At 45.5% G+C, this 23,822-nt stretch overlaps 1 protein-coding gene across 1 annotated transcript in view; it reads right to left on the bottom strand.

Moving 5' to 3' along the window:
- LOC107124072 (class I histocompatibility antigen, F10 alpha chain-like) overlaps positions 1-23,822 on the bottom strand; it is a gene marked incomplete at its 3' end in the record, with an annotated part of 78,493 nt that overhangs the window by 3,693 nt on the left and 50,978 nt on the right. The window contains exons 5-6 of the mRNA XM_015427459.1: positions 19,295-19,387; positions 18,982-19,017 (exon numbers count right to left, since the gene is read on the bottom strand). Of these exons, the coding sequence (XP_015282945.1) occupies positions 18,982-19,017; positions 19,295-19,387 (129 nt within the window). The remainder of the gene's footprint in view (positions 1-18,981; positions 19,018-19,294; positions 19,388-23,822) is intronic.

The raw sequence follows: 23,822 nt of genomic DNA on the forward strand, positions 1-23,822 counted from the left end.
AGTCCCTCAGCCTTTCCTCCTAGGGCTTCTTGGTCTCCAGGCCCCTTGTCACTCCCAAGTCCCTCAGCCTTTCCTCCTAGGGCTTCTTGGTCTCCAGGCCCCTTGTCACTCCCAAGTCCCTCAGCCTTTCCTCCTAGGGCTTCTTGGTCTCCAGGCCCCTTGTCACTCCCAAGTCCCTCAGCCTTTCCTCCTAGGGCTTCTTGGTCTCCAGGCCCCTTGTCACTCCCGAGTCCCTCAGCCTTTCCTCCTAGGGCTTCTTGGTTTCCAGGCCCCTTGTCACTCCCAAGTCCCTCACCCTTTCCTCATAGGGCTTCTTGGTCTCCAGGCCCCTTGTCACTCTCCTCTGCAAATGCAGATTTGGACAGAGACACTGGAAGGCCACTGAGCAGAAACCAGGAGCAGCGTCAGAGCAATGGGGATAAATACTATGGGACTGGAGGCCATAGTGAGAGAAAGAGGCAGAGAGGAAGAAGGCGGGAGAAAGTAGATTATAGCTGCCAATCTGAAGACCGTGTTTCTCTCCTTAGGGGCAACCGTAGGTGAGATGGAAGAACCTGATCTGACATATATGGCTGGTTCCCAGACCTTATAGACTTCATCTCCCATATCACTGTCCTTTGACAGTGGAATCCAATCACACCGTCCTATTTGCCAGTTCCAGGATTCAAGACACCCATTGGAAACAATGCGGACTGTGATCTGAGATTCACTCAGAAACAACCATTTAGGACTTGCTTAAAGGTAAAGGTTCCCTTGCTCGAAAGCCAGTCGAATTTGACTCTAGGGTTGCGGTGCTCATCTCCGTTTCCAAGCCAAAGAGCCAGCGCTGTCCGAAGACGTTTCCGTGGTCATGTGGCCGGCATGACTAAACACCAAGGTGCACGGAATGCTGTTACCTTCCCACTGAAGTGGTACCTATTTATCAACTTGCAATTTCTTGCTTAACCACTTGAGCCACCGCAGCTCCTTGGACTTGCTTACAGATCCATTATGGAGCCTGAAGATGAGTTTGTCCCTTTATAACTAACCCAGGAAGCAAACCAGATTGTTCACGTGAATGTGTGAAGACGTTTAGCTGAAGAAAATCCCTTTACGGTCTCCTGCAACCTTTGTTGTCACAAAAACTGACCATTTCCTTGTTGCTGGAATCTGAAATGATCTTAGCAAGTCAGGATCGCGAGCTTTCAGCATCCAGAAAGCTCATTTTGAATTTTAAAGGATTTGGGTCATTATTTCTTCCAAGCCTGATCACGGTTCTTCTTCCTCTTGGGCCTTTCGGCACCTCGTCTCTGGGAATGAAAGCAAGGATTGGGGGGGGGGGGGGGGGGGCGGACACTTTAAGCCAATGTTCCCTCTAAGCTATGGAGTCTTGTGAGCAAAAATTCTACTTTGTGAGCTACTGGCATTAAAATTGTGCGCGAGCAATTTGGCCGCTGCATAAATTAGTTGGCTCTGGAGCCCTCCTCCCTGAGCCGAGACAAAAATGTGTGAGCTGGAGGCTAAAAAACCGTGAGCTAGCTCACACTAACTCAGCTTAAAGGGAACAACTGCTTTAAGCGAAACCTTTTTCTATCTTGTGGGGCAGACTGAGGCCCTAGACAAGAAGAGGGGTCCTGGCATAACGCTGGCAGTGCTGTGCCTGTTCAATGCCAGGCTGAGATGGAAATGCCAGCTGAGAACTTACATGACAAAGAAAAGACAGCAGAGTTCCTTCCACAGGAACATCTCAGCCCAGGTTTTGGCCAAGGAAGCCCCCTGCTTAGACTGCTCCACCACCATCCCCAGACCGGGCCTCCCCTGGCAGGTCTTCTGTTGCCAGTCAGGGTCTCCCCCCCCCCTGCAAGGAGAGCACAGGAGGACCCTCCCCACCTAAGAGGGAGGATCGCGGAGGGAGGCAGAGACCAGCCATGGGGACCAGGGCAGACAGCCTGACACACCACGGCCCTCCTCCTTCAGGGCTTCCTTACAGTCCCTCCTCACAGAAGGAAAGAGAGAAGGCTCCTCCTCACCCAGAGAGGCCACGTTCCCAAAGTTCTCCAGCATGACCTCCTTGTAGAGCGCTCTCTGGGCCGGGCGCAGCAGGGCCCACTCCCCCCAGGTGAAGTCCACGGCCACCTCCTCGAAGGACACCCCGGCCTGCAAGGAGGAGGAGAAGGAAGCAATCTCTTCACATAACTGGAAAGCTAAGCCGTGGGATGAAGCCAAAAACGGAGAGAGCCAATTGGTTAGCCCGGGGAGGAGATGACTGAGAGGTGATACAATCACCATCTTCAAGGGACTCGAAGGGCTGTCATCTAGAGGATGGTGCGGAGTCGATTTCTGTTGCCCCAGAAAGTCGGACCAGAACCAGCGGGTTGAAATTAAAACAGGAGAGTTATAGGCAGAACGTGAGGAAGAACTTCCTGGCAGTTAGAGTGGTTCCTCAGTGGGAGAGGCTTCCTCGGGAGGTGGTGGGCTCTCCTCCTTTGGAGGTTTTTAAGCAGAGGCTGGATGGCCATCGGACAGCAATGCCGATTCTGTGAACTTGGGCAGATCCTGAGAGGGAGGGTGGGGTAGGGAGGGTTGCCTCAGTGGTTAGTTCTCGTAGCCCTTTCCTTCACGCCCAGGGAAATGCCGATCACCACTTTGGGGTCAGGAAGCCATTTTTCTCCAGGCCAGTTTGGCTGGAGATCCTGGAGATTTTTTGTCATCTCCTGGGCGTGGAACAGGAGTCACTGCGGGTGTGGAGGGGGAGGTCTTTGTGAATTTCCGGCCTTGTGCAGGGGGTTGGACTAGGTGACCCTGGAGGTCTCTTCCAACTCTATGAGGAATTTCACATTACCCTTTTTAACCCGTTTTGAAGCCGTTTTTGATCCGTCATGGAGTAAACCGGCATAGGGCTGCCATTTCACACATGGCTTTCCCCTTCCGGTAAAGAGCTGGATCTGAAGCGGTTTGCCATTTCAGACTGCACTGCTTTTTCCCGCTTTCCCCCTGCCGTTTTTCGCCCGTGTGGGCGATCTCCGGCTTTTTTTTTTGAACATTCGCTTTAGAATGCTATAGCGCTAGGGCACTATAACAAAACACTCCAGGCATTCCAATGGGGTTGATATAAGGCTGTTCCGTTATAGCGTCATAGCACTATAACACTATAAAGCAAACGTTTTTTTTAAAAAGCTGGAGATCGCCCGCGTAGGCGAAAAACGGCGGGAAAAAGTGCATCGTGACCGGGAGAGGAAACTGAAGACTACTTGGAAGCGGTTGACAGGTAAAACGCTTCAGCCCCATTTCCTAAATGGGACAGAAGCGTTTGTGTCTGAAATTGCAAATATATTCTGGTAGGGAACCGGTTCTAAAACGGTTCTGTCTGAAATGACAGACCAGAAACCATTTGGGAACCGTTCCTCTTCCGGTAGGGAACTGGTTCTAAAACGGTTCTGTCTGAAATGACAGACCAGAAACCGTTTGGGAACCGTTCCTCTTCCGGATTATATCGTCTGTCTGAAATTCCTCTATGATTCTATTCTATGATTCATCGTGGTGAGCAGCACGAAGAGTGGGGACACCTCCCCCCCCCCCCAGCCCTCCTTGGGAACGTTCTGGAACGAGAATGGCTGTTTTCAGTCGCAGTGGGCTAGCAGCACTTGGGGAAGAGGCCAGAGATGTCCGTATGATCAAGAACCAAAACATTTCCTGTGGGAGATCCTTCATTGACCCAGAGACATTTTGACTTGGCCCAAGTCAAAGCAATGTTCTATATTGTCCTGCTTCCCTTCAAAAACCATCCTAGGCTCTTCTTTTATTTATTTATTCATTTATTTCACTTTTACCCCACCCTTCCCGCCAGGCGGGCTCAGGGCGGCTTCCAAAACCGACAAAGCAGTATACATTTTACAGTAAGAGAATAAAATACATCCTTTAAAAACATAGACAAGTCAATGTAAAACATTCATTCGATGGCGATAAAAATAAAGTGCCGCTTAGGGACACATTCAGCGGTGCCACCGCGCTAGGTCGTGTTGGATCGGAGCTCACACAGGGCGCTGCTGGTAGGACGTCGCTCCTAGCGGAACGCCCGCCCTAAAAAGTTCTGTTTTCACAGCCCTGTGGAACTGTGACAAGTCCCGCAGGGCCCTGATCTTGGCAGGAAGCTTCCCGAATTAATGGGAAGGAGCCCGATCCTCTGAGCATTACAACAGAGCAGAAAGCATTCCAACTGTCTCCCGAATGATGCCCCCCCCCAATACCTGAGTTGGCGGCATGGCGGCTCTTTTCCCTTCAGCACACAGAGGAGAGGGGGGGGGAGGCGTCCCGGGGGTCCTTCCGCTCCTGCCTGAGAAAGAAAGAAAGAAAGAAAGAAAGAAAGAAAGAAAGAAAGAAACAAAGAAAGAAAGAAAGAAAGAAAGAAATCCCTTTTTGCCCCACACGCATTTTCTGGATTCGGAGCACAATCCAAGATAACTGGATTTGATTTATCAAGGCTCTTGGGTGTTTGCCCCGACATCTCCCCCTTCAAACAGCCATTCTACAATATGGGTGTTCCCACCTTCCTTATGCATCCATCCATCCATCCCCCTCCTCCTCTGGAAATGCTTCTTGAAAATTCTGCCCACCTGTTCCTGGGAGAGAAGTCCCTTTCCCCACCTGAAGGAGGAGGAGGAAACTGGATTTATACCCCGCCCTTCACTACCCAAGGTGTCTCAGAGCGGCTTACAAACTCCTTTCCCTTCCCCTCCCCACAACAGACACCCTGTGAGGTAGGCGGGGCTGAGAGAGCTCTTGACAGAAACGGCTCTTTTTCAAGGACAGCTCTTATCAGAACCACGGCTTGCCCAAGGTCATCCAGCCAGGTGCAAGTGGAGGAGTGGGGGAATCAAACTGGTTCTCCCAGATTAGAGTCTGCGCACTTAACCATGACACCAAACCAGCTCTCTGAGGGAAACCAAGACCCTCCTGCCTGCCCCCCCCCACACTTTTAGGAGAATGTGTGCTGGGACCAGGGGTCATTTCCTGCAGGAGCACACAAGAGCGGAGCTCTGGCAGTAAAGAACCCAGGGGGCGGGCACACGCAACAAGCCCCACCCCCTCCTCCCACCACCCCCCGATCAGAGCAAGAAGCAGCCAGGTAAGTTGCAGAGCCCCCCCAGTCCAAAACAGTCCAGTGGCAGTCCCCCCCCCCCCAAAATGGCTAGCAATCCAAAACAGCCCAGTGGTGTCTGAGCGGTGGGTGTTGCCTTCTGACACACTTCTTGTGATGTCAGGGGGTGTGGCATATGCAAATGAGTTATGCGAATGAGTTATGCTAATGAGCTCCTGCACCTCTTTTTCTATGAAGTGGCCCCTGGCTGGGACTGAGGTGGGAGATCCCTGATGTGGATGGAGTGGCTGACTCCAGGCGGCAGGTGAGAGACGCCAGCTCGGAATCACTGTCTCCCCGCACACAGAAACCTAGCCATGCAGGGGAAAAGTTTTGGCACTCTCTGCCATGATGCTTTTCTGCAGCAGGGAGATTCCAGCAGAGGGAAGCTTCCCAAAACGTGTCCCTCCGCCTGCAGTCTCAAGGGAAGCTGCCTTGAATCCATGTGTGTGTGTGTGGGGGGGAACCGAGAGAAAAGAGCACAAAATAATCCTGTCCGCTCCATCAGCTTCTGTCTCTGCCACAGGGGGACGGGTTTCCCTGCTTCTTCCCTGCCCCCAAACTCCCTGCAGTTCCCCCGCGCCAAACAGTGGACTGTGCCAGTGTTTTAAAACCCATCGATTCCATACTAATATATTGGTACAGCCTGATAGATGTGTGGTAAAAGGTAAAGGTTCCCTTGCTCAAAAGCCAGTCGAGTCCTACTCTAGGGTTGCGGTGCTCATCTCCGTTTCCAATCCGAAGTGCCAGCGCTGTCCGAAGACGTTTCCGTGGTCATGTGGCCGGCATGACTAAACACCAAGGCGCACGGGAACGCTGTTCCCTTCCCACCGAAGTGGTCCCTATTTATCTACTTGCAATTTCTTGCTTTCGAACTGCTAGGTTGGCAGGAGCTGGAACTAGGGACAGGAGCTCACTCCGTCATGCGGCACACCCGGGTCTCGAACTACCGACCTTCCACAGCCTGCAGTTCAGCGTCTTAACCACTTGAGCCACCGCAGCTCCATAGACAGTGTGGACTGTAAGGCAAAGAAGGGGCACAGCTGTGGATGCCGAGGAGGAAGGACTTCCTCCGAAAATCCCCCTTTGCACTCTTCAGGTTCTCTTTTGCATGGGTTTCCTGAGCGTCTCCAAAGGGGCCGGATTCGGATCCTGCGCTCAAGTCCGCTGCAGGAACCTCGGGGCTCTCTGCACAAAGGGGACAAGCAGCTATCCGGGGGGCAGGAGCGGGGACCCTAGAGGAGCAAGGAAGAAACTGGGGGGGCTCTCTCTTTCGCCCCCCCCGCTACATCTGCCTCCTTTCTCTCCTGCATTGCAGCCCCCCCACCCCATATCGCCCACCTCCAAAGCCTCTTTGAGCTCACCGGATTCCGGCCAAGCCCTTCAAGCAGAACCCCGCAAGACTCAGAGGCGCTTTCTTGCAAGGGGAGGAGGAAGAAATTGCTCTGTGTGTGTGTGTGTGTGTGTGTGTGTGTCCCCCCCTCCAATGTGCTCCTCTAGGACTGCAGCTCTCTGTCTTTAACCCTTCGACACAATGCTCTTTTTGGGAAAGGGAAAAGAGGCGGCACTCATCGGGTTGCATTGGTTATCGCCCAGCAGGAAATGGGGCCCCCCCCCCCCCCAAAAAAAAAGGTGCTGGGACACCACACTGGTGAGAAATGCCGACCCCCAAGCAATCCCTGCTTAGAGAGCGTTTCAGCCCTTCAAGGGACCCAGGAGGGAAAATGCAAGCCCAGCTTCTGTGCAGGGCTCTTTTTGTAGGGACAGCCCCTTTTGGTAGCAGGAACTCCTTTGCATATTAGGTGACACACCCCTAATGTAGCCAATCCTCCAGGAGCTTACAGTAGCCCCTGTAAGGAGAGCTCTGTAAGCTCTTGGAGGATTGGCTACATTAGGGGTGTTTCACCTAATATGCAAAGGAGCTCCTGCTACAAAAAGAGCCCCAAAGGTTCCCTTGCTTGAAAGCCAGTGGTTGCGGTGCTCATCTCCGTTTCAAAGCCAAAGAGCCAGCACTGTCTGAAGAGGTTTCCGTGGTCATGTGACTAAACACCAAGGCGCAGGGAAGGCTGTTACCTTCCCCACCAAAGTGGTACCTATTTAAAGGTAAAGGTTCCCTTGCTCGAAATCCAGTCGAGTCCGATTCTAGGGTTGCGGTGCTCATCTCCATTTCAAAGCCGAAGAGCCAGCGCTGTCTGAAGACGTTTCCGTGGTCATGTGGCCGGCATGACTAAACACCAAGGCGCACAGAACGCTGTTACCTTCCCACTGAAGTGGTCCCTATTTATCTACTTGCAATTTCTTGCTTTGGAATTCTAGGTTGGCAGGAAACATGATCTTAAAAAGGTAAATGTTCCCTTGCTCGAAAGCCAGTCGACTCCTCAAGGAAAGGCCTCCATCTCATCCCATCTGGGAGTGGTGTTGAATTCTGGGAAAGCCCGGCGCTATATTATCCGTGATCAGCTCATTTCAACCTCAGATGTCCATTGCCGAGACTTCCGGCAGTTCCGCTACCATGAGGCCGACGGGCCCCGAGAGGTTTGCAGCCAGCTCCACGGACTTTGCAGCCACTGGCACACCAAGAAGCAGATCCTGGACCTGGTGATCCTGGAGCAGTTCTTGAAGATCCTGCCCCAGGAAATGCAGGGCTGAGTCAGAGGATGCGGGCCGGAGACCAGTTCCCAGGCGGTGGCCCTGGCCGAAGGCTTCCTCCTGAATCAGGCAGAGGAGAAGAGGCAGGCAGAGCAGGTGAGGGGATTCCCTGCAGATATGTCTAATCCAAGCAACGGTATCTGGCCTTATCCTAAAGGCCAAGTGTTAATCATCCAAATTGGAGATTTTGTGGCCTCCTTCAGCAGCCTCTTCTACTAGAGAATTTCTGATCCCTCCGGATAACTTGGCAGGTCTGCTGATGGAAGGGTGCAGATTCTGGGAGTGGGGCAGGATCCATTCCTTGGTCAGATGTGGGGCCCATTCGTGAAGAAAGAAGCTACAGTCTCTGAGGCAGAAGGAGCTTCCTTGGAGCAAGGGCAGGGGGCGCAGGTTGTGGAGCGTGCCCAGGATGACCTCTCCTCTGGTAAGGACTCATGTTGCCTGGATATGATTGGGGCACCCAGTGAATTTGATAGAGAGCCTAGGTCAGGGAAATAATTAAATGCTTCTTCACACAACATATCCACTGTGACGCCTCTTCAAATTCACGGAGGGCAATTCCTCACATTTATTAAAATAATAATCCCATTTCGCCTTCCTTCCATAAGAGAGACTCAAGGTGGCTCAAAAGAGAGGAAAACAGACAAAGCTCTTCAAACTGGTGACTGAAAGGAGCCTCCACCTTCTGGGTCAGCAGACCTCCGAAAAGGAGTTCCTGGGGGGGGAGGGCTGGGAATCATGGGTGAAATTGGCTTCTTTGCTCTTCCTTAAAAAAGCATCTGGCTGGCTGCAGGGCCGGCTCACCCACTAGGCGAACTAGGCATTCGCCTAGGGCGCCGGGCCCTGGATGTGGCGCCAAGCTGTGCCTCCCCCCTCCTCCCCCCCTTTGGTGGCGGCGGGGGTGGGGGGGAAGAGACGGGGTGGCGGCAGCAAAAGGGTGGCTGGCTCCAGAGGTTTCCAGGCCCCACTGGGAGGTTGGCATCTGCGCCACAAGGCAGCCTCGCCTAGGGCGCAGAAACACCTAGAGCCGGCCCTGGCTGGCTGCTGGGGAAAACAGGATGCTGGAGTAGGGCGGGCAGGCCCCACTGTAGTATACTAATAAGGTGGGATTCTAAAGATTTTTTAATTCACATTTTTTCCTAGGTAAGATTTTCTAGGAATGTAATGAAAGCCTACTAATTAGTAGGCCTCCCCCTTCCAGGTTAGGTTAATTTTCTAGCTGATGTTAGTAGACAAGACAATAACATTCTTTTGGTATAAGATAGATATAAAGTTCATGTTTTTTAATTGTTTAGGTTACAACTTCGCAGTGTCTGGGTCAAAAAGGATATTTAGCTCCGTATCAGAGAAAAACACCTTTGTTTGGGTATAGAGAATCCTTGGTCGATATTATTCAGGTTAGGTTAAGTAAACAGTGGGGTCCAAGGGAATGGTCTGCCCCGGGCCCGGCCATGAAGGACAGGGGTAGGGGCCAATAGAAGGACAGGGGAAGGGTGGTTCAGAAAGAAGAACAGGGAGGTATAAGAGGCAAAATGGCAGGACACTGGTTGAAGGGGAAGAGGACACAGGTGTGAGAAGACACCCCCCCCCCCAGTCTGAGGCCAAGTAGGGTTTTCGGGGGCACCCGGTGCCACGACACAATGCACTACAGTCTCAAGCGTGGAGGTCGGGTGTGACAGTGTGTGGAATAGAGTAGCACTGCGGAGGCTTTGCAACCCATTAAAATTTCCATGGACAAAATTAGTAACTCAATTCAAGTTGCGATAGATCCAATCAAAAAAGTCATGGAAAGTATCACTGAAAAATTCACCACTAGCCTACAGGCACTACAGAAACAAATAACTGATAATACACAGAAGATTAGTGAACTGAGCATATCTACAGGGAATATAGAGAGTAAAATGCAAGTAATGGAAGATAGACTGAAGGATACTGAGATGAAACAGTCTACGATGGACCAAGATATAATAAGACTTCAGGTGGAAAGAGCAGCATTTATTTTAAGGTTTCAAAATATACCTGAGGGGGAAAACGAAGATCTTCCCAGGAAAATGGCCGAACTCTTGGCAGAGCATCTCAATATGGAAGAAGTGGATATGATTAGCCAAGAGATTGATGTGGTGTTTAGGATGAACTCAGCGTATGCAAGAAAACTCCAACTGCCAAGAGAGGTCCAGGTGCGTTTCCATAAAAGAGCAGTGCACCATTAATGATGCAAGAAACTGAAATCAATGTACTTAAAGAAATCCACTGGAGAGTCAGGGAGAAAAGAAGAGAATACTAAAATTTGACTGAGGTTCTGAGAAATAACAACATACAATATAGATGGCTCCTGCCAGAAGGCCTATTCCTGACCTACAGAGAAAAAAAATACAGAATCACATCTGTATTCAAAGCTGAAGAATTTTTGAGGAGGAATGGAGAACTCTTGACCAAAGAGTGAGGTGGGAAAGGCATTGAGTTTGAAGAAGAAGAAGCCGAAGAGGAAAAAGAGGAAAAAGTTCAGGGAGCTACAGCATCCAGAGTAGAACTACCAAGACAGCCAAGAACTGGGAAACAGACGGGAACGACAAGGCATTCTCCAGTGCACACAAGGCAACACTCAAAAGAAAAACAGGAAAAAGACCCCCAATCAGAATGGAAAGAAGTAAAATAAAATTTTTATCTGTAAATGTGAATGGATTAAATGGACCACAGAAGAGGAGAGTTTTTAATCAACTAAGAAAACAAAATATGGATATTGTTTGTTTACAAGAAACTCACATTAGAAAAAAATATGAAAAACATTTACAAATAAAAGGTTTGGGCAATGCCTTCTTTTCCTCGGACGAGGAAAAAAAGAAGAGAGGTGTTGCAACCTATATTAAAGATTATCTACAACTGAAACAAGTGTATAACTCGAAAGATGGAAGAATTTTGATGCTGATGGTACAGAGAATAATGAAAAAGATGCTAGTAGTCAACATCTATGCACCCAATCAACATCAGGAAAAACTGAAAAATTTGATTGTTCAACAAGAATTTCAAGAGATTTGTATAATAGGAGATTTTAACACAGTTTTCGATTCAAAAGAAGACAGAAAATCGGAATGTGGTTGTGACGGAATTGAAAATCTGGGACCAGCAGAAAGTAAACACAGAACACTGCTGAGTCACATGACTGAGTGAGGAGGGGGCCATTTAGCTTGGAACCCTCAGTGATTGGCATTTACTGGACCAAACGGTCGGTTTGGAATTGGCAGTTGGAAAGAAGCAGTTAGTAGGAGGTGGATGAGTGGAGTTAGGAGAGAGCGGGCAGAAAACTGAGGAGCTCTGTGAAGGAAACAGATCTCTGTAGCTCTGTGGAAACAGCCTGTTCACAGTTTGAGCAAAGAACTGTGGCTGAGGACCTGTTGCCCCGAATCCCTCTAAAGTGAAAGAGGAGGGTGCACAGAGTGGGAACAGTAAAACACAAACACCAGATACATTCTTCCAGAAGGAACTGGAGGTGGCTTAGAAAGGGCTAAAGAACGGTCTGGCAGGAGTCTGGAAAGCTGGTCTGGTGACCAGGGAGACTCAGAGAGACCTGTTAGTAAAAGCCAAAGGAAAACCACAAAGAAGTGGCTGGAGAGTGGGAGTAGAAGCGTGTTTAGTGAACTGATGACCACCTATGTATGAACTGAAAGTAATAAACATACAGCCTAAGTGAACGTAATGGCAAGAACTAAAGTCTGAAAGGAAACAAAATATCCTTTGTATATATATATTCCATCCCCCTGTTGTGTTTTCTGTAAATAAAGCCTGTTCTGGTTTGAAGTTAACAAGCCGTGGTGCCTAACTCTTTAATAAGTAAAACAAACACCCCGAAGAGACTTCTGCAGATTTGTGTAGAGGACTGGTCAGACAAATAAAGTCTACTTTGACTAGGTCCAGACATGCAGACCCTCACAGAACTGACTGTTTAAAGGGGGTTCGTGTCATAGTGGTAAAAAGAAAAAAGGGAAGAAAAAGGAGGCCTCAAAGAATTTCCACCATCTCTTTGTAGTTTACTAGATGAATTAAATTTGGTGGATGCTTGGAGAGTTAGGAACCCCACTGCACGGCAATATACTTTCTTCTCAGCAAGACATGATTCTTGGTCCAGATTGGATATGTGCTGGATGTCAACAACAATTATTAAGGATTTATTAGAAGTGGAAATCGAAGCTGGAGTGTATGCAGACCACAAACCGATTATGATAGTGTTGCAATCACAGAAACCGAGAAATAGATGGACTATGAATATCTCCCTCCTGAAAAATCAGAAGTTTGTTAACAAAATGAAGGAAGAACTTAAGACTTTCTTTAAGATAAACTGGCAAAAAGACGTTCCCCTAAAGGTAATATGGGATACTTGCAAGGCCTTTTCCAAAGGACTTTTGATACAAGAGTCAGCAAGAGTGAACAAACAAAGAAGACAGGAATATACTAAGCTACAAAAAGATAATCAGATTCAAGAACAAAAACTCATGATCGATTCTTCAAGGTGTAAGACAAAGGATAAACTTAAGCTTTTGCGACATAAAATGAACCGCCTTTTATTACAGGAAATGGCAAAAAATTGTTATTTGCAAAGCAAAACTTTTTTGAAAATGCAAACAAACCAACGAGATGGCTCACTTATAAGATAAGGAAACAGAAAGAAAAATCAACTATTAAAGTTCTGAACAGAGGCGATGGAATAGAAACAAATAGAATCCAGGAAATGAAAGCCGTAGTAGAAAGCTTCTATAAAGAATTATATAGAAAAGTGGAGATTAAGGAAGGACAAATTATAGAATATTTAAACAGCCACAAATCGAAGAAATTTACAGATAAACAAAGGGAGACTCTCAATCAATCAATTACTATGATGGAGGTTGTGGAGGCTTTTAAAAGGCAAAATAAAGGCAAAGCACCAGGCCCAGATGGATTGCCAATAGAATTTTATCTTACATTGGAAGAACAATTACAACCACAGTATAAACATGTGTGTAATAATACATTGACTAATGGAGAAACGCCGGAATCATGGAAAGAAGCAATAATTTCATTAATGCATAAACTGGAAACAGATGAAAAAGAAATCAAAAACTATAGACCTATCATATTATTAAATGTGGATTACAATTTTTTTTACCTCAATTTTAGCAGAAAGACTTAAAAGACTGCTGTCAAGTATAATACACAAGGATCAAGCGGGATTCCTACCAAAAAGGCAAATCAAAAACAATTTGAGATGTATTCTGGATATAATAGAATATTATGAAGCACACCCAGAAAAACCACTTGCGTTAATATTTTTAGATGCGGAAAAGGCCTTTGACAATGTTAATTGGAACTTTATGCTTAAGGCGCTGGAGGAGGCACAGGCTGGTGATAACTTTGTGAAGATGATTCAGGCCATTTATACTAGACAAAAAGCAGTGGTAATGATTAATGGGGAACTAAATACATCGAAATTCAAAAGGGGACGAGACAGGGATGCCCCTTATCACCTTTGATGTTTATATTTGTATTAGAAGTATTGAATGATTCAATAAGAGAAAAGGAGATTAGGGGCCTGAAATTAAAAGGAGAAGAATATAAATTGTTGGCTTTTGCAGATGATTTAGCATTTATATTGGAAAATCCACTGGAATCAATTGTACCTTTGGAAAAAGAATTAGAGGACTATGGATCAGTGGCTGGATTGAGAGTCAACATCAATAAAACCAAGATAATGACTAAAAATATGGGAGAAGAGAGGGCAATTCTATTACAGGAAGTTTCAGGCTTTCAACTGCAGAAGAAAATAAAGTATTTAGGGATTGTGTTGACTAATAAATGTAGTTCACTGCAAGAAAATAACTATAAAGATTTGTTGTTGAAAACAAAACAGGATTTAGAAAAATGGAAAGATTTACAGATATCTTTGATGTGCTGGATTGCAACAGTCAAAATGAACATACTGCCAAAATGGTTATTCTTATTTCAAACAATTCCTGTTCTCCAGAACCAGAAAATCGTCAAGGAATTGGAACAAGTGATTTCTAAATTTATATGGCAAGGTAAAAGACCTAGAATAAGGCTGAAAGCTCTCCAGGATACTAAAGAACGGGGAGGCTTTGGCCTACCTAACTGGAATCTTTATTATAATGCAGCGGCATTAGCGTGAATAAAAGAATGGGTCACATTGGAAGAGAATATTGAAGCTGGAAGGGCATGACCTTCAGTTAGGCTGGCATGCCTTTTTATGGTATGGAAAAGCAAGGATTCATAAATATTTTAAGCAACACTGGATAAGAGCTTCACTAATGCATGTATGGGAGAACATACATAAGCATTATTATATAAAAATTTCAAAACTTACTGCTCCATTAGAAGCTATTACACTTCAGAACGTATACCAAGAAGAAACTCCAAGTAGGTATTTAGATATTTTGGACTCTGAAAACTAGAAGATCTACCATGGTGGCAAAGAGCGCAAATAGAGTCCAGATTTATTAAAGATAAGAGAATAGTGTTTTATAAAAACCTTACTGAACTAGAAAAGATCATCACATCTTCAGACCAGAAGCTTATACATAGACTTTATGTGTTGTTACTTGATGATTTCATGGTAGATGAAATAGTAAAAGGGAATATCATACAATGGGGCCAAAATATTGGTCGTACTATTAAACTTGAGCAATGGGACCAAATATGGAAGAAAAATATTAAGATCACGAAAGCAATTCCATATAAAGAAAATATTTATAAAATGTTTTATAGATGGTATGTAACACTTGAAATGTTAGCTAAAATTGACCAGAAGTGTTCTAATAAGTGCTGGAAATGCGAAAAAAAAGGTGGGGTCTTTTTATCATATGTGGTGGCTTTGTGAAAGAGCCAAAAAATATTGGATAATGGTGCATTAAATATTGTAAAAGATATTAAACTCTGTAATACCAGAGGTGATGTTATTGAATATGTTACCTGATAATGTTAAGAAAGAAGACCGCTATTTAATAGTATTTTTAACGACAGCAGCCAGAATCCTCTATGCAAAATACTGGAAGTTACCTGAAATACCCACAAAACGAGAATTTGTAAATAAAACTCTGGAGGCGGCAGAGTTGGATAAACTGACTTTATTGATCAAAGGTGCGACAAACTTGACTTTCCAGAATACTTGGACACGTTTTTATACATGGTATGATAAATTGGTATAAGCTTTTCTATAAACGAGAATAATTGTAATCTAATGAAAAATATACCCGCTTTAGATTAATAGTGTTAGAAAAGTTGCTTACACAGTTCAAGAGAAATTAGTATTACGGCGGAATGAGCATTAGCATAATTATGTATTGAATTGTGATTAACCCCCAGATGTTTGTATGTGTATTTGTTTGTAATTATTTGTTTGTTTGTATTCTATGGTGTGTTAAAATCAATAAAATCTCTGTCTCTTCGGAGGCAGAAGAAAGAAAGAAAGAAAGAAAGAAAGAAAGAAAGAAAGAAAGAAAGAAAGAAAGAAAGAAAGAAAGAAAGAAAGAAAGAAAGAAAGAGATTGTCTCATCCTCAAAAAAGAGTTATGCCCTCTCCATCAATTTCCCCAAAATGCTGGAAAGGATGCCAACAAACAGCTGATTTTGCCCACTGCTTGTGGGAATGCATTAAAATCAAGGCATTTTGGTTTGAAATAATTAAGATCATTGAAGAAGTAACTAAAGTGCAGGTACCATTTACACCAGAGACATTGGGGAATTTCACACTACCCAGTTTCTCCTGGTTTCAAGCCGGTAATCTTCCGTTTTGAGGTGAACCGGTACAGGGCTGCCATTTCACACATGGCTTGCCCCTACCGGAAGTGAGCCGGAACAGAAGCGGTTTGGCATTTCAGACACACACCGCTTTGTTTTCCCACTGTTTTCTCCCGTGCGGGCGATCAATTTTTTTTTAAAAAAAAACACGTTTGATTTATAGCGCTATAGCGCTATAGCAGTATAAAAAACACTCCATGCATTCCAATGGGATTGATATAGTGCTATTTCGTTATGGTGTTATTTCGCTATAGCGCTATAACGCTATAAATTGAACGTTCAAAAAAAAAAGCCCGCGCGGGCAAAAAAAGGCGGGAAAAAAGCATATCGGAACCGGGAGAGGGAACTGCAGACTACTAGGAAGCGGTTGACAGGTAAAACACTTCAGTCCCAGTTCCTAAACGGGACTGAAGCTTTTCTGTGTGAAATGGCAGTTACATTCCGGTAGGGAACCGATTCTCAAACGGGTTTAGTCTGAAATGACAGACCAGAACCCGTTTGAGAACCGGTTCCCTACCGGGAGATATCGCCTGTCTGAAATTCCTCATTATTTTTAAATACATGGCCACCAGAACTGCTTGAGAGACCAAATAAAGCAACTATTGAGATAATGCTTGATGCTGCTAAAACTACAATTGTGTCTTGTTGGAAAGATGCTAATGCCCCTACAATAGAAACCTGGTTCCGAAAATTATGGAATCACTACCTAATGGAGGCTGTTACAAACAAACTTGAAACTCAAGGACAGAACACAAAACAGAAGAGCATATGCTGGACCCTATGCTCATCCAGTTATTTCTATATACAGGTATGTAAGTTATACTTACCCTTAATTTATGAAAACTTATTGCACTTAGAAACTCTGTTTATTATATTTTTTATATTTTATTTTGTTTCAAAATATCAGGTACTAGTATGATTTACTGCTGCAAAACTATAAATTGTCTATATCTTTAATAATTTTGGACTATGTAAGTATACATGTCCCTGAACAATGTTTACATATGTCATGTTTCAAACGATAACATGTATATTTCCAGCATGTTGTAGCTTTATCTGTTATAGTTATGACTTAAAACAATAAAAAATGTTAAATAAAAAAAAGAGTTATGCCAATTAGTACAGACTCAGGTGACATAACAGGGAGTGCCAAAGATGGGCCGAAGCTCAGAGTGAGCGTTGTACATTTCTGGGCAGATCCGGATGGGTTCCTTCTGGTCCCTCTCACACGCCAATGGGAACTCATGCTGCAGAAACAAAAAACAGGGAGAGAGTGAAGTTCCCAGCTGGCAGCTTGAAAATTGGGGAGGGGAAATAGAACCCCCTGGCAGGAATGAAAAGGCCATCCAGACCAACCCTCTGCTTGGAGATAGGCCCACCTGCTCCTCTGCCAGCCCCCTACAAATGAAGGCCACCAGCCCAGAGGAAAAGTGGGTATTGGGAGTGAGAAGATGCTCGACAAGAGGGGCCTGCAGACCCAGTGGCTCTGGATGGCGACTCAAGGAAGTGAGTCAAGCTGCCCTTGCCTCACCAGATCCAAATGCCCAGCCCCTCCACGATTTCCAATGAGAGGCTGATCAAATGGGGTGGAAGGGTTGAGAAATTGTTCTCATTCAAGGGCTGGGACTATATGGCAAGTCTCAAAGTTTCTCCCAGAAGAAAGCAAAAGCCCCTTCCATTTCCCCACAGAACCCATGACCAAAAAACTTACCACTGACAGAGCTGTCTGATCCCTGGTCGCTTGCTGCAGAAGGGAGAAGAGGGAAGGGGGGGGTCAGGATCTCTCCCTGGAGAGGCGGGTGGTCCAATCTCCCTCCAAACCCCCTTTAACTTGAGCTGTGCTAAGCCAGCGCTCTCTAGGTGTGAGTCAACAAACGACTACTGAGATCGCTTAAATCATCTTTATTTAACTTCACACGCATTCAGAAGATCATTTACTCACAATCAAGCTGATAGCTGGGTGGAAAGTTACATCTTGTGATCTAGGTCAGTTCTATAGCCGTGGTGAGAAAAGAGATGGGCTTCCCCTCTCCTTGCAGTAAGGGTTGATGGACAAAGAAACGGAAAAGAACAATAAAACTCCTATCTTTGCGCCTCTGAGCTCAGGAAATTCCTCTTAATGAGCCAGTCAGAGGGAAGCTTCTGGGACCCTTAACTGTGGACTCCAATTCCCAGGTGCAACTACTCTTAAAGGTACATTAACGCTGGCTGGGGGCAGCACAGGGCGGGAATGTGGGGGGCGGGGAGAAGGATCTTCTTGAATTGTGGTTCTGCTTGGTAACTCTCTCAGCCTGCACTTCTGGAAAGTTCTGGTCACGTATGTCTTCCCAGAGGGCACCAGAAGAGACGTGGCTGCCTTAGGGTGACGGTTTCTGTAGGTCCTTCTGGTCTCTCTTCTGCCTGGCACCAGCTCTGCAGGGATTTGAATGAAGGTGTCATGATCTGGGCTGTGCAAGCACGGCCTAGCAGGCCCAGGAAGCCTGTGTAGCAGTGGGAGGAGGCCAGGCCTACAAATCCCAGAAGGCCTTGGGAAGTTCTGGAGCCAAAATTGACCAATAGGAAAAGAGGAGGGCTTGGAATAAGAGAACTGGTGGAAGAGGGAAAGCTGTTCTTTCTTCCCAGAGGGCAGAGTCAGAAGGAAAGCTGCTGCAGGGGAGAGACCCTCATCCTGAGGGAAGGGTGAGTAGTCTAAGGCCACTTGAGATAATGAGCTAGGGACAGTATATATATAATATAAATATATTTAGATGCGTTACGGCATTTGATTTCTTTTCTTTTTACGCACTTACTGTTATTATTCTGCACCTTGTTGTTTGATCTCCTATAAAAATAAACCTCTTATTTGTTGTTTACTCTGCCTGGTCCTCACGCCTATTATTCGGCCAAAAGGGAGGTCTGAAGGTCTTGGGAAGGAGCTCTGGGCCTTCTCAAGGGAACCTAAACCCAGAGTGGTGGCAGCGTCAGGTGATAGCCCACCTGAGTCATAACAGAAAGTCTTTCACATGACCTGATCCTTCCTTTGGAGATCCCACCAGGGACTGAACCAGCAACCTTCTACATGCCCAGTAGCTGCTCTGCCCACCCACCCATGCCCCATCCTTCTTGGTAACATTTTACAACTGTTATTCAGACGTGTCCTGGTAGGGGAGCACAGTGTCTGAAGGCACAACCGGATCAGACCCAACAACTCCTCCTAGCAAGAGAGAATCCAACAGGGAGATCTTCCTTCCTTTCGACTGTTGCACGCTTCTTCTCGGAGCGCATCCCTCAGGCTGGCAGCAGGCTGGCTGCGTGTGCCACAGAAAGTGCCCCCCCATCCAGATCACTTTGGCCTGGGAGGGGTGGTGGGCAGCTGCTTTCAGGCACAGCAGCCATCTCCCCCCCACACCCTTGTGTCAACTCAATATTTCAGGGAGGGGAGGGGAAATCACTCACTCCGTGCTTCTTGGTAGCTGTCTTCTTTTGGTTTTCCTGCAGAGACAGAATCAGAGCATCAGAATTGGAAGGGCCCTCCATAGATCATCCAGCACCACCCCCGGGCTAGAGCAGGGTTCTGGAGCCCACCGTCCCCCCATTGGTCTTGCAGTATTTTCAGGGCACCCTCTACAAAGTTATGTCAAGAAGACTTCCTGGGTCCCTTCTTAGAGAAAAGAAGTATCTACAGGCAGGAAACGGCCATTTTCTAGTATATGGTTCCAAGATGCTGTTCCACTCAATCCCCTACCCAACACAGCCCTGGTTTACTTACTGATGTAGAAGGTGACCCCGGCCCACACCAGGACGAGAGCGGCCATGATCCCCAGGACAACTCCCACAAGGAGCCCCACTTTGGACGCAGAAGCTGAAATGAGAAAAAACAAATGCTTCTACTCAGACTGGCCCCATATCTGCAAGACCTCAGCAGCAGAAACTATGGGGCTGAGCCTGGGACCTCCTGCATGCAGAACGTGGGACCCCGCTGCCGAGAAATCATGAAAGCAAAGAGGTTTGTGCTTAAAGCCACCAAATCCAGCTTGCTTGGAAGCCATGAATGTGGGTCTCTGATGGGCCTCCCTCCCTGGGGAGGGAATTTCTCTCAGAAGATGACCTCCCCCACACACATAGCCAAGGCTGGAGGAGGCTAAAATGGAGAAAGGGGCAAAATCATTGCAGGGAATGCCCAGAGCTGGTCCCAGCTTTTTTTGCACACTAGGCGAGGATACCTTCTGGCACACACACACACCGGTGCGCCCACCAATTTTCAAACATAAATGCATTTTAGGATCCATCTTGAAGATGCCAACACATGGGGAAAAGATCTGCATGCCGTGTACAACTCTCTGGGCACATCTGTTCCCCACCAAACATCTCAAAAGCTTCATGTCTTAATTCTGAGAAGCCGGAAGGAACAGAAATCTTTTCTTCTGTCTCTAAAAAAAGCTTGATGTGCTCTCTGGGAGATGACCTTGCAGAGCATCTCTGCCCTTAGAAGCTGCCCAAGCTGGGTCTGCAGAAGATGGCACACTAAATACTTGGATGGGAGACCTCCTTGGAATACCAGCAGTCGGGAGGTGGGGGCAGGCTTTATTCAGCCACCTCTCTGAATATCCTGCAGGCCCCACTAGGAGTCAGTTACCAGAGGTCGCCATGACTTCCAGGGGCACACACACTCACACATATGAAAAATTCAAAAAACCCAAACAACCAAACTTAAGAAGAGCCCTACTGGATCAGACCTGTGGGGTATCTAGTCCAGCATCCTTCTTGTCACACACAGTGGCCAACCAGTTCATCTGGTGGTCCAACAACAGGGCATAGCAGTTGAGGCCTTCATAAGAACCCAAGAAGGACCTTGCTGGATCAGGCCAGTGGTCCATCAACTCCAGCATCCCATCTCACGCAGTAGCCAACCAATTCCTCTGGAGGTCCAACAATAGGGCACAGAGGCTAAGGTCTTCCCCTGCTGTTGTCTCCTGGCACTGGGCTTCAGGGGTTTACTGCCTTTGAATGTGGAGGTTCCCTTTAGTCACCATGGTTAGTAGCCACTGAGTACATCATGGTTATATGATCAACCAGGGTCTCACCTTTTAAAAAGCTCTGTTTCTCAAAATAAAGAATGAAGAAGATCTATCATTTAAGTATGGCTGGTTACAATATAGACAGATCTATGACTTTTTCAAAAAAGATAAAAAAGCTTTTGGATTTAGGGAGAAATATAATGAGATTGAAAAGGTATGGTTTGAGGGGGGTAAAAAAATGATTTCTAAAATGTATAAGATATTGCTAAAATGGTATACAGAGGATGAGACGGTTAAGGAACACATGGTAAAATGGGCAATTAATATGAACAAAGAAATACTTATGTCATCTTGGGAATTTTTATGGAAAAATGCAATGAAAATATCAACATGTAATAATTTAAAAGAAAATTGTTATAAGATGATGTATAGATGGTATATGACACCAAAAAAGATTGCAAATATGAATAGTAATATGTCAAACAAATGTTGGAAATGTAAAAAGGTAGAGGGCTCATTTTATCATATGTGGTGGACATGTGACAAAGCTAAAATGTATTGGACTGATATACATGCAGAAATTGAGAAAATTGTGAAATGTAAGTTTAAGAAAGAACCGGAAATATTACTTCTGGGACTTAAAATGGAAGAAGTGAATATGAACAAAAGGACATTGATGTGGTATATGATTACAGCAGCAAGAATGACATATGCTCAATGTTGGAAACAGGACAAAGTCCCTGAGATTGGGGAATGGATTAAGAAACTACTTTTTATGGTTGAAATTGACAAAATGACAAGGAAACTTAACAATTTGGAGGCAAAAGAATTATTTGCAGACTGGAAAGATTTGAAAGACTATTTGGAGAAATACTGGGATGTAAAAGACAATTTGCTTAGTTTTGACAATTATTGAATGGTGAAAGTAGATAAAAGAGATAAATATATAAGAATAACAGCTAAATGATACGTTACCTGTAAATGGGAGGGGATAGTAAGAAAAGATTGAAGGGAGTTAACATAAAATTTGAGCAGGAGGTTGGAGCACTGTGGGAAGACGATAAAGGGGGGGTAAAGGAGGAAAATGATGTAAAATCAGTTAAAGTTGGATGTATGGTGGAATTTTTATTATATCCTAATAAAGTGTTTTTCAAAAAAAAAAAAAGCTGTTTCTCTGTTTGACTGCAAGGGGGCACAGGGAAGAAAATGGTTTCAGGCTTCCCTTCCATGGCATTTTTACCACCAGAAATGATGTGTGTGGGGGCTGTTTGCCCCTTCTTCTGGCACGTGTCCATAGCGCATGGAGCCTGAGGAAGGGACAGACAGCCCCCCACCCCGGTACCATTTCTGGTGGCAAAATCCTGCAGAAGGGAAGGCAAAAGCTCTCCCTTGCCCAAGCCCAAACAGAGACTGAGAGTTTTTGAATGGTGAGTTGTGTGTATTGTGTACTATAGCCTTTAGCAAGGTCTCACTGCAAGATGTTATTGTTGGAAATGTATGTGTTTACAAGGTCTGATGATTCAGTCATTATAGGGTTAACTTGTATTCCTAGTTTGCTATTGTTTAGACTGACCTGGAAGGGATACCTGGCACTGAGCCAATGGGGAATTAGCCCGGGAAAAGTAGCTTCTACTGTGAAACAGATTGGTCATTTGTATCAGGTGACTTCCTTTCTAGGGGTCAAGAAGAAGGAGAGAAACTCCATTATGTGTGTGTGCTTGTTCGACTGTAGGCAGCATAGAAATGTAGCTCTTAGTGTTATGTTGATTTGTAGTAATCCCGTGAACCCTTTTCCCTGAGAGCAACACTATTTGACTATTTTCCAACAAATCGGTAGCAGAGGGCCATTTATTCATTTAAAACGCTTGTTGGATAGAGAGAGAGAGAGAGAAACAGAGGCTTATTTTAAAAAGCAAACTATTTTTCCTGCAAAGTTTTTTTTCTACTTTTTGCCAGACAGAGCTGTGACCAGAAAAGGTGTGAGCACTTTTAATTCTCGCTGATTAAAGGGATCATCACCTTAATGCTGGTCTGCACTTTGGAAAGCAACTGAAAGAAAGCTTTTTGAATTTTTTTTTTTAAATTCGCCGCACCCCGGAGGGATGGAGGAAAGCCGAGCTGATTGCTTCACCTCTCCCAGCTGCTCAGCCTAAGAAAGGATTAACCCCGTGAGTCCCTGAAGATGAGTGAGGCAGAATCTTCCACAGCAAAAGCTGGAACCTCAACTCCTGCACCCAGAGAAACACCACCCAAACTTGTGAGTACGTTCCATTCCCCTGGCGAGACAGCAGCGCTTCAATTAAAATCTCACAATTTTCTTTGGTGGGAAGGGGTCCTTAAAGTGAAGCTTCAAATGCAAAGAGCCCAGCATGTCTTAACAATGGAACCCCCAACAAATGAGCCAGAGAAAGGTGATTTTGAACAACTGGATGGCTATGCTAAAAATCTAATTCTTGGATCTGTGGATCCTAACGATGTGCCAAATTTATATACTGTGGGGACATCAAAGGAAATGGTTGCATATTTGAAAAGGAAATATGGGGGAAGAACCACAAGTAAAATTTATTACCTGAAGGCTCAGATCTTTGATTTTAAAGTGAGAGAGACTGACCATTTGCCTGAGAAACTGGGAAAGCTAATGGGAATCTATAATGAGCTCAAGAAATTAGGCAAAACTCCTGATGAAATTGATATGATAACTGCTATTCTCAGAGGTCTGCCACAAAGTTACAAGAATCTAGCTATGACTCTGAGACACAAGGATAATCTAAAGCTTGAAGATTTACTGTTGATTTTGAGCTCAAGAAATTAGGCAAAACTCCTGATGAAATTGATATGATAACTGCTATTCTCAGAGGTCTGCCACAAAGTTACAAGAATCTAGCTATGACTCTGAGACACAAGGATAATCTAAAGCTTGAAGATTTACTGTTGATTTTAAAGGAAGAATTTGACTCAAGAAGCAGTGATGATGTGTTGTCTAATGAAATGTCTGTACTGAGTTTGAAACATGGGCACAGATTTAAAAGGAAAATTGAGTGTTTCCTATGTAAAGGGAATCATAAAGTTGCAGACTGTGAATTTAGATATTCCAGAGGTTTTGGATCTAATGCAACAAGCAGACAAAAGCCTTCTGAAGCACATGGTCACAGGGGTGAGACACCCAGTGGCAGAGGAAATAATGGCAGAGGTTTTAAACCGCAGACAAAGGGACGTGGAAATTTCCATGCTAGAAGAAAGGACCATGCTTTCAGAATCTGTGGTGATTTTGATGTTGAT

The sequence above is a fragment of the Gekko japonicus genome, unplaced genomic scaffold (assembly GCF_001447785.1).
Source record: "Gekko japonicus isolate JY-2015 unplaced genomic scaffold, Gekko_japonicus_V1.1 scaffold3094, whole genome shotgun sequence".
In the NCBI taxonomy this organism is placed as follows: domain Eukaryota; kingdom Metazoa; phylum Chordata; class Lepidosauria; order Squamata; family Gekkonidae; genus Gekko; species Gekko japonicus.